Source organism: Hyaloscypha bicolor, assembly GCF_002865645.1.
Source record: "Hyaloscypha bicolor E unplaced genomic scaffold K444scaffold_16, whole genome shotgun sequence".
NCBI classification, from domain to species: domain Eukaryota; kingdom Fungi; phylum Ascomycota; class Leotiomycetes; order Helotiales; family Hyaloscyphaceae; genus Hyaloscypha; species Hyaloscypha bicolor.
In genome coordinates this window covers 1900929-1913251 of record NW_020194518.1, presented here as the reverse complement: position 1 = coordinate 1913251, position 12323 = coordinate 1900929, and the positions used below count along the sequence as shown (strand labels likewise).

At 24.6% G+C, this 12323-nt stretch overlaps 1 protein-coding gene across 1 annotated transcript; it reads left to right on the top strand.

Moving 5' to 3' along the window:
• Nucleotides 1-10304: 10304 nt before the first annotated feature.
• Nucleotides 10305-10956, top strand: K444DRAFT_625237 (uncharacterized protein; the record flags this gene model as incomplete). The annotated part of the gene is made up of 3 exons (XM_024882497.1): nt 10305-10316; nt 10366-10611; nt 10816-10956. 3 exons carry the CDS (start codon nt 10305-10307, stop codon nt 10954-10956), a joined length of 399 nt encoding a protein of 132 aa, XP_024742595.1.
• Between the last annotated feature and the right edge of the window lie 1367 nt (nt 10957-12323).

Genomic DNA, 12323 nt, shown 5'->3' with positions numbered 1-12323 from the left:
GAACTAGTAGCTATGGCTTATATAATAAATAAAATATTTAAGGAATTAGAAATACTAGCTCAGGTATCTAATACTAATAGAATTATTTAATTTAAAAGTAATAGTATTAATATTTGAATATTACTAGCTTATAAATATATTATACGAACTTTATATCTCTAATTCGTATTTTAAAGATCTTAAGGAAGTATTAAATATAAAGAAATAATTAATACTAGAGCTAAAATTAATATTTTCCCTAAAAAGATTTCTAGAAATATTAGTAAAGTAATATATAATACTATAGATTATTAAATATCTATTATTACTAGAGCAGAATTTGGATTTATAGAAATAGTAAAGCTTAGAGCTAAGGTTATAGATAGAATAGAATATAAAGATATATTTTTCCTAGTTAAAGAGACTCTAAAAATCCTGCTTAATTAACTATTCTTAGTAAAAATAAAGATAAATATTATATATAGAAGTAATAGTTTATAGGATAGAAGATTTACTAATCCTAAAAATAACTAGAATACTTATATTATTATAATTATTTTATTTTTAAAAAATACTAGAAAGTAAAAGAAAGTAATAATTCAAAAATACCAAGCTCCTAGAATTAAGGAATTAAGTAATATAGAGTAGGAAACTAAAGATAAAGAAGAAAAATAGAGCCTAGTATTATAACTAGTAATAATATTAAAGAAAATAGGAAAATACCGGAATTTCTTATAAATTCTTTTATTTTAGATTTAGGAGTTTAGGAAATTAATAATATTTTTAGAGAAACTAAAGCAGAAAAGGCTTTAATTAGAGTATTATTAAGAATAGTTCCGGAATTAATAGAAAAAGAAATAAAAAGGATATTAAGTAAAAATATTTCTAAAAAAGAAATAAAGTAGTATTTCCTAATAATAAAGAAATATATTCCCGAAGCTAAGAAATATCGAATTTAAGACTAGAAAGAATTCTGAAATATATAAGAGCTTAAGGAAAGTATATTAAAATATTAGATAAAAAGGCGCTTTTTATATCTAATTAGGAAGAAGCTAAATAGAAAAGTTATAAATTCCGGAGATTAGATAAAAAGAGTACTAGAGAAAATAGCTATAGCTTTTAAAGAAAAGAATAATAACTATAGTTTATTTCTAGTTACGAGAATATATAAAATAAAAGATAAGAAGATTTAACTAGTAAATACTAATAATAGAACTAGAGAAGGCTCTAGTAAATATCCGGACTAGTTTAAGAGATTTAAAGCTAGAGAATACCTATAGAAATATACTAGGAAATATAAGAATTACTTTTTACTAAGAATATTAGTTATTTTAAGAGGTTTATAACTTATTTCGGAATGTCTTAAATAATTAGATATTAGTAACTAGCTCTAAGAAAAGAAACTAGCTATATTCTAAAAATTAATAATTAATTAAAAAAGTATAATTATATTTAATTAGAAAGAAGTAGGAAAAGTTTATAAGAATATTAGCCTATTTATTCTAATTAAAACTATTAAGTATAAAGCCTAGTAAGAGAAAAATTTCCTATATTTCAAAGCTCTAGTACTAATAATAGTAAAAATATTATTAGAATACCTAGATTATAAAGTTCTTAAGAAATATAATAGACTTTACCGAAATTTATAGTTCTTAGTTATAAAGAAGATTACTAGGACTTATAGACTAATTAATATTACTATAAAGATAAATTTAGTAATTTTATAAGATACTAACCTATTTCTATTTACTAATAAGATTTTAGAGAAATTTACTAGATATATTTATATCTTTTTAATTAATTTCTTTTCCGGATATAATTAACTTATACTAGATACTTATAATAGAGATTTAACTATATTTATAATACTTCTAGGGCTATTAAGAATAACTATACTATCTTAGGAAGTTACTAATTCTATTATATAGTTTATATAAATTATTATAATACTTATAGTAAGAAGGCAATACTAAAGATAATAAGGATATTAATAAATAGTTAGTAATAGAGCTTAATACTATTAGAATAGTACTTATTAGGCGGAAAATTCGGATAAAGAAAGCAGTTCCGGTTTAGTTATATAATATTATTTTAAGAAATCTAATTTCTAAGATTTTTACTAGATATTTAAATAATAATATCTAGTTACTAGAGATTAATAATTAAAGCCTTATTATATCTAGAAGCAAATTAGTAATATTAAAAAATAATAAAATCCGGAAGTTATATAATAAAAGCCATAGCCTTTTATATATAACCTCTAGTAAAATAGTAAATAATAATACTAACTTTTATACTTTACTTAATAACCTAATTATTTTACTAGATTTTTTAAATAATAGCTATTTTAAATAATACTAGAATATTATATAATACCTTATAATATTTTCTAGATTAGAAGAAATATCTAGAGCCGAGTTTTAAAAGTTAAATAGGGAAGCTTTAAATTATAGTATAAGAGATTAATTATTATAGAGAGTTATATTTAAAATATACTTATCTTAACTTATTATTAATAATTAAGAATAAAGGGAAATTATTATTAAAGAGTTATATAATAAGATTAGATATACCGGAAGAAAAAGCACTTTTTACTTAGTAGCTAGCCGCTATTACTAGGAAAATTACTATAATTATATATAGAAATATATTAATACTTATAAAGTCTATTAGTATAAGAATAAAAGAAAATAAAAAGAAGTTTTATATCTAATAAAAGCTATACTTCTTTTCTATTACCTTGGGATTAATATAATTAAACTACTAGACTATAAAAGATATAATTTATTAGTTATTATTAGAAACGACTTCTTAGGATAAATTAAAGCTAGACTTTTAAAGAACCTAATTAGTAAGAAGGTTACTAAGTTTATTTAGGAAGAAATTATTTATAGATATAGTTTATTTGGGTAACTTAAGGTAAATAGCAGATCGGAATTTAAAGAAATAGTAATTTAGGAATTTAATAAGCTAGGAATTAATAGAATTATTATTTTGGCTTATAATTTTAAAGAAAATAGTATAATTAAAAAAGAATATTAACTAATTATTTAAGTATTTATAGTATTTATAATAAGTAAAAAGAAGCCTTAGGTAAATTTACTATTATATATTCTATTTATTAACCGAGTTATTATATATAAACTAACTAGATTTATTTCCTTTTATATAATCTATAATAGAGAAGTAATACTATTTATAGAAATATGCTTTTTAATCTAAAAAATACTTAGATAAAATAAAGTCTATAATAAAGAAATACTTCTGGAAATATAAATAAAATAAATATAAATAAGAAATAAAGATATTAAAGAAGTTAGAATAAAGAAAAATAGATAATATTAAAAAGAAAAGAAGTAATTTAATACTATTTACTAGATTTATTTAAAGCCTATTTCCGAAAAGAATCTAGTTCTTATATATAATATTAAATTAATAAATTAAGATAAGTCAAGAAATATAAAGCTATTATATTACTAGCTTAGCCCGTATAAAGTAAGATATACGAATTAACTAAAAGAATATTATATACTAGAAGAACTTAATAATATTATATTCTAAAAAACATATACCGGGAATTAATTTAAGTAGTTTATTAAAAGAAATAGATTCTAGTATTTCCCTAAAAATAAAGTTAATAATAAATATATATCTATAAATAAATATTTTAAAATAGATATAGAACTAGAAAAAGAAGTAATTATAGAATACTATAAGCAAAATAGTACTTAGGAGATCAAGAAAGCTACTAGTATTATTATATATATTCCAGAGTTACCGGAATTAAAGAAAGTAAAGTATGTCTTTTTTATAGAGAATTAGAAAGAAGTATTTAATAATAGGAGCTTTTCTTGACCTAAAATAAAGCTTATTATATTTAATTCTTTATATATCTTTTATTTTTTTTTCTGACTAATATTTATAATCTTTAGAAAATATTATTATTAAACTATTATTCTAGAAATTAGATAAGCTTTATTATTACTTATTTCTTATTATTATCTAATTACTATTACTAAATAATATTCTTAATATATGAAATTCTATTATTAGATCTTGGGAATTAAATATAAAGAATTTCTTTTAGTATAAAAATAAATAGGGAATTAAGAGATTATCTTATAAACTCTTAATTCTAAACTATAGTAACGGATAGTAATTATATTTGGAATTAGGGAAAGAAGAGAAGAAAAAAGAAAGTCTTTTATATATATTTTATTAAACTAGAAATCTTTTAAAAGCTTTACTTGCCTTTTTAACTAGCTATTCTTATGGCTTATACTAGTTTAAAGCTTAATTATAATATTTATAAATCTCGACTTTAACTTAAACTACTATTATAAGTTTCCTTATAATACCCAAATAAACTTCCTAATTAGAAGTTATATATAAATGAAATAGCTAAACCAGAAGCCCTATAAGAGGAAAGGAAAACCTTATTAAACCTAATAGTTATTTCTAAAGGTACTTAATAATATATAATTCTGGGAATCTATTAGATATTAGATAAACTAGATCTGCTTATTTAAAGCCTATCTTATATTAGAAAACCCACTTCCTTTTTAATATAACTATAGCTACTCTTAAAACTTATACTAAGGCTTAATTAGTATATTATATATTCTTTCTTCTATATAAAGAGAACTTCTCTTATATAGAACCTATTTCCTAATTAAGATATTATTTTATTACCGGGAACTAATTACTTTTTTAAAAAGCTAGTATAATTTACTAATTCTTATTATTAATCTATTTCTTACTATTAAATATTATCTAAATAATTCCTATATTCTTAATACTAATTCGGAATACCTAATCTTTCTATATTTTATATTAACTTTAATATTAACTATTTCAAACTTAATAATAATATTATAAACCCTATTTATACTATTTTATAGTTCTTTTTTCTATATATTTTAATACCTTTAGTATTATCTTTATTAATATAAATATTACTTTAAAATCCCAAATAACTAAATAGTTTTATATTATTTAAAGTCGACTTTAATAAGTACTAAATAAATATAATTAGCTTTTAGAAAAAATACGGATTAGTTTTAAAAGAAGTAATATCTTATTCTAAGTTATTCCTTAATTCTATTATTCTGATTTTTTTTTATTAATATTTATTTTATATTTTCTCTAATATCTTTAGTATACTTATATACCTTACCTTTTATATATTTCCTATATTATTTCCCTTTTTTTATACTATTTTTAAGTTAATAGAAATATCTCTAAATAAATAGGAAGTCGAGACATATTTATATTATGAAATTTTTATTATTTTCTTCTATATTCTAATACTTTAGATATTATTATTATATCTATATTTCTATTATATTATTTTCTTATTTCCCTATTATTATTATTTAGTTTAACCTGCCTTAATTATTTCCTTAATTATATTTCTTTAAATATATATATTTGTATTCTTTTCTATAATAGAAGCCTAATTCCATATTTTACTTTCTATAATTATTTCTAATTTATAATTATATTACCTTAAATATATCTAATTATTATACCTATTTTCCCTATTATATATATTACTATTTTAGTTTTATTTTCTTACTAGAAAGAAAGAAAAACTCGAATATATATAATATATTTATATAATCTAAAACTATTCTAATTTATTCTTTATTTTAGAATATACTTAAAAGAAATTCTTATAATCTCGAGAACCTTTAATTCTATAACCTATAATTATTATACTAATAATATCTTTATAACTTATTAAGAATAATAGAATAGCTAAAGAATAAATTCCTTAAATTAGTAAAGTATAATAACTAGTCCTTATAAGCTGTAGTATTATTAAAAGCTTATAAATTAATAATATTAAAGTTTAGAATATTAAAGAAGCTTGGGCAGTTATAAAAGGCCTACTAATACTAGAAAAAATAGCTATAATTACTAAATTTAATATAAATATCCTAGATAAGCTAAGTAATATATATAATAAGCTCTTGAAATAGAAAACCTTTATTAGAAACGGAACTAGACTGGAATTAACTAAGGAGAAGCTAAAGAACTATTAAGCTAATAATAGGGAATTCGAGAATATTATTAAAGGTATTTCTAAAGGCAAATAAGAGAAGCTCAATAAGATTAAGACTATAGTAAATAGTCTTAATACTAAGGGTCAGAATAGAATTATACTATATAGTAAAGCTTTTGGCTAATATATTAATAATATCTATAATAATTTTAGTAAGAATATTTATAAGAAGTTATATTCTTTTTTTAAAATAAAAGCTTTAGTATATAAAGCTATTTAGTTAATTAATAAAGCTACTTTAGAGTATATTAAGGATAAGAAGTATTAGAATACTAGTATATTTACTAAATTAGATATTACTAAGGTATTTAAGTATACTAAAACTATTTCGAAATATAGAGAATTAGAGTTTAAGCTATTATTAGCTAATAATCTTAAAGCTAGATAATATATCTTTAATACTTCCGGAATTCTAATTAAGGGAGTTTATAGTAATAAGCCTTTTCCTACTTTCTAAGATAAGCCTAAAAAATAGGCCCCTATTATGATTTTAGTTTTAATTTAACCGGATCTAGCTAAGAAAAATAGAACTAATTTAATAGAGCCTAGTAAGAAGACTATTAGTAAAGCTAGTAGAACTAGTATAACTAGATAAGAAGAACCTAGTAAGAATAGAGAATAAGCTAAGCCTAAAACTCCTAATAAATAGTAGAGATCTGAGTATTAGACTAAATATAAGATTAGTAAACTAGAAGAAAGTAAGAAGGAATTCTCTATTTTAAAGAAAAAGATACTATCTAAAAAGACTCTTATAACTATATCTAGAACCAAGAAATAGAAGACTAAGAGTATTAAGTCCGGAGAACTTAATAAAGGCATCTAGTATATTTATAAGATATTAGCTAAATAGAAGTTAATACTTGCTTAGTAAGATAAATATATTTTTAAGGAAATATATAATAATATTATAGGACCTATTTATAAGCGAGAATACTATAGGATTAATAATAGATTTCTTAAAGCTCTTTATATAATATATATTTAGTAATTTACTAATATTTTCTCTATTAATATATAAGAAATTAAGGATATTCTAAAGCTAGTTACTAAGATCTATAAAGTTACTAAAGGCAAGAAGTATATTTCTATTACTTAGGTAAATAAGGAAATATGAGATTTCTTTTTTAAGAACTAGAAAATTAAGAAGTATAAATATAAATATTATATTTCCGATTAATTTTGCCCTAATCTATAGCTCTAATTTAATACTATAGTCTCTATTTCTAAGTCTAGTATTACTAATCTGGGTACTAATAGCTATATTTATAAAAAGAATTATCTAAAGTAGATTAAGAAGCTTAGTATTTAAAAGCTCTTAATAGAAGAAATAGAAATACTATAGTTCTATCTCTAAAAAAATAATATATTAATATATAAAGATCTTAGTAATAGCTATTTTATCTTAGTCTCTTAACTTTTAATAGTAGATCTATTAATATGGCTCGGATTTTATAAGGTATTAAGCAAGTATCCTATTTATCTAGTTATTTATTCTTAGCTAGCCTAATACTTTACTTCTGGAAATATTAATTATAATTAGTATAAAGGTAATATTAAAGATCTGCCTATTACTAAAGCTTTAAGTAATAAATTTTACCTTAGTAAAGAATATTAGAATATTAGCTATATTTTCCTTATAAATAATAAGAAGGCTATTATCTTTAATAAGAAGTTCTTTAAAAATATTAATTATTTCTCTATTTCTAATAAATTTAAGCCGGAAATAGCTAAGGAAATAGGCGAGTATTTACTAAAGGTAATAGGAAAAAAGACTCCGAATATAATCTATTTAACTAGATAAATAAATACTTTTAGCTAGGTAATCTATAAGTCTGGAATTATAAGAAAGTATTAATTCTCGGATAATATATAAGTTAAAGAATAGCTTAATAATAATTTGCTATTTAATAGGCCTTTTATTATAGTTCTTATAAATCTAGTTAATATTAAGAATAAAATATACGAAAATAAAGTCTCCTATAAGGTTATTAAAGCCTCTTATCTAGAGCTTTTCCCTCTTATTAAAGATTAATTCAAGAATATTATAAATAATACGAAATTTAAAGAAGCTATTTATTTAGAGTATATTAGTATAATTTATAATATAATTTACTATAATAAGCCTTTTTAATATCCTATAGTAAAGGCAGAAATTAAGTAATAATTAAAGGCAGATACTAATTAATATAGAGAACTATATTAGATTTAGTATAAGAATATAGCTAAGCGGATTCGGATTATCTTTAAACAAGTTTAGGAATATGAAATAAAACTATTTAAAAGTAATAAGTCTTATTTTAGGTATATAGAAGAGAAATTAGATTAACTAATAGAGAAGGATCCTAAATATTTTATTATTTCGGACTCTAAATAGGATTTTTCTATTATTTTTAGTATTTAGAGAATAAGTATAAATAAATAGGGGGTCGGATATAATATAGTAGGCCATACTTATTAAAAATTATATTATTTTGGCGGTTTTAAGGTTTAGGTTATATAGTAAAGGCTATAGCCTTTTATATATAACTTGTAGAAATCATATAAGAAAGCTGGTTTTTCTATAGACTTAGAGAATAATCCTTTATAAGTATTTAATTAATTAAGCTTTTATATATTATATACTATTTATATTTTACTATTTATACTTTTGATTTATTATTTTATTATTAAGTCACGTTTTATACTCTGGTATACTTTATATAGGTTTTTGTCTTATTATAGTTTCCCTCTTATAATATGAATTTATATAGGATAATGTCTCTATTTATATAGCTAGTAAGGTAAAGAAATAGTTTAAAGTAAGGGGGTTTATACTACTTGAGGACTGGCCTGCTTATTTCCCAGATCTTAATCTAATCGAGTATATCTGGTAGTACCTAAAGACTAGGTACTATAAGATATTCCCTAATATTACTACGGATAAGTCAGAGTCAGAATATATATAGTAAAGATTGGAGCCTTGTCTTTAAGCCGCTTGGGATACTCTAGACCAAGATTTGTTTAATAAGTTAGGTGCAAGTATAAATGATTGCATTGAGGCAGTTATTGCGGCTAAGGGCTGGCATACTAAGTACTGAGCCTAATTTCCAGTGTATTTTAGAAATTTTAATATTATTAGAAAGAGAATATTACAACGATTAAAATGAGCTAATATATACGTAAATAGGACCGCAATTAATAAAGATATAAAAGAAAGAAGTGTGAATGGAAATAGTAGGGTACAGGGTAAAATTAGTATATTAAATAATTAGATTAGATTAGATTAATAGGCATTAATCTAATCTAATTAAGGAAATTTACTATTAATCATATTCTAATTATAATCTAATTAGATTAATCGATTATTAATTAATTAATTTAATTAATGGAGCACGTGACTAGACACGTGATAGCGCTAGCCGCATCGGGAGCGCGCTTTACCGCATTAGGGCTACGGCCACCTAGCGGCGGCCTGGGCCGCAGCTTACTAAGCTATAAGGCATATAGTAACGCTTGCAAGTATAACTGATTTCCAAGAGTTAATTCTAACAAAAGACTAATTAATACCCCTTTCCAAAGCTAGAAGCGTCTCTTTATATATTCCCTAGTACTTAGCCAAGCGTGCGAAGACCTTTACTTAATTAGGAAATGCGATCCCATGCAAGCTTTACTCAAAATAGGAAACTAGATCCACGATATCTAATACCCGTCCATGCGCCATCACGTACGCCCCTTACAGATAATTAGTTTATTATTATAGAAAAGGAGTAATTAGTTAGTTCTTAGCTTAATTTAGATTTTTTTATTATAATATTATTAGTTAGTTATAAGATTATTTAATAATTAATAAGTAAAAGTAAAGAGAAAAGTAAAAAAAGTCAAGAAACTTCGGTATCACGTGATTAACCAAGTATTAATCAGATTAATCAAGATTAATCTAATCTAATCAAAAAAAAATTGAATTACGTTAATCATAATCTAATTACATTAATTAATTAATTAATCGATTAATTTAATTAACGTAATTAATTCTTTAATACACTAGGTAAAATTCAAAAACACGAGAACTAAGCGACTAGTACTATAATAAGATATAACAGAGAGCAAGCTTGGAATATTAATCGACCTATTAGAAGTTCGTTTTATTATATACATAAAGGATCTTTATTCTTGGTAATCTCTACTAGCAAGAATATATCTTTTCGAAAAGAACCTAAGCAAGCATTTAATTAGAGCTTATATGGAATTATATCAAGAAGTTAGTATTTTGTTTAAAGCTATGGTAAAAGAAGTACGTAAGCTCATTATTACCCGAAGTATAAAGCTAATGCTAGTGCCAGAATATTCCTTTTACTGGACCAGTAGCAAACTTTACCGACAGAATTACGGAATTAGAAGCAGAAAATTCAAGGTTAATGGGTGAGGTCAACAAGTTAAAGGATACTACTACGGCAGAGTTAATATTTAAGCGAGATGCTAAAGAGGCCGCGAACCAGCTTACAGCGGTGCGATATATAGCAGAATTAGAAAACAAGCACCTAAAGAGGGATATTCAAAAATGGGCTACTATAGCAGAAGATTTTAGAGTGAGTACTATAGATTCCCACCAGATTGTGAATGAGGCGTTTTTGGTATTAGAAAAGTTAAAATCTTCACTGCTTTCTATTTGTATATAATTCTTCAAGATTAAGAAACCGGCAACTTCACTGTGCTAGTGGGTTCGCTTAAATTGCCACTCATATCTACGGAAGTAAAGTGACCGTCTACTAGACATAAACATATCTCATTAGTTACACACAGGATCTCACCTAAGAGACGGGGTGCAAAGACAGGGGGCAGAGACAAGGGGCAGAGACAAGGGGCAGAAAATGGTGCCTTGCCGGATTCTAATTATATCCGGGATCGACGAGGAGCCGCATCGGGCCCCCTAATCGTCCAATAGAAATAGGGTCCAAGTGACTCCCTGCCTTTTTCCAATTATCCCTTCGTCCGCTGAGACATTGCCAGGCGCTAGCAAGGGGGCCTGGCTCAGACTGTGCAGGCGTACTTTTGCTTATAAACTTATTAGTTATCTATTCATTTTCGCCCTGAGCCAGGTTCAATGCTAGCGCCTGGCAATGTCTCAGCGGACGAAGGGATAGCCTTGGCGATCGACAGGAATCGACAGGGGGCCCGATCGAGCCTCCGCAACCCGTTCGATAAGCGAGAGTCAGAGCCAACAGTTTGGCCTTGCTGATGACGCTTGATGGACGAGCCTGTGCGTTTGAGTTACTCGGTCACGTGATCAAGAGGACTGGAATGGCTTTTTGTCACACGTCGCAAAAAGAGAAGGGGTCCCGGTAACCCAAGCAACTATTGGATATGACTTGACTTGCGGGCAAGGGTCGACGGGAATCACGTACATAACTGCTTTGTCTTGTCTTGAGAAAAAAGTCTTGAGAGAAATTTCTTAAGAGATCATGAGTCATATGAAAAATCGCTTAAGAGAGTACGGCTCTTAAGATATTTCTCGTAGGAGCTATACTCTCTCAAGAGCTATAATATCTCAAGAATCTTATCTCAAGAATCTTATCTCAAGAATCTTATCTCAAGACCTGTAATCTCTTAAGAAATTTCTCTTAAGACTTTTCTCTTTAGATTTTACGGGTCTTATAAAAGTACGGCTCTTAAGATAATTATCTTGCAATAGTATAGTACTTGGGATACTGGGAGTCTTGAGAGAATTCTTTGAGGATATCTATAATCTTGAGAGTATTATCTTTATACCTGTAGAGTCTCATATGCTATAATATCTCAAGATACTTATCTTTAGTAATATTCTCAATAGGAGTTATAGAAATCAGATTAAATGCTTCTGGGAGTCCGATACTTCCTATCCTATCCAGAAGAAGTTTAGAAATAGGTAAGTAAAGCAAAAAAAATAAGTAAGGCCTATAAATACTAATAGATAATAACCTTATAGGTATAGCTTACTTGTATCTTGTATATACGTCTGTTTCTAAATTAATAGAGGCAGTATAATACCAAATTCGGACTTATTCTCTCCTATTAGACTAGTATAGGCAACTCTATAAACGGATTCAAGCCCAAGTAGCTACTATAATACCGGTATTAGCTAATGAGTATTAGAGGATATTCTTATAGGAAAAGATAAAACAAAAACGCTATACTAATTTAATCTAAGATACTAAACTAATCTAACTTACCCTATATATATTCTTCTATAAAGAGATCTTATAATTATACTAACTCGTATTCTAATTCCTTAAACTTACTTTTCTAGCTATACTAGCTAGTA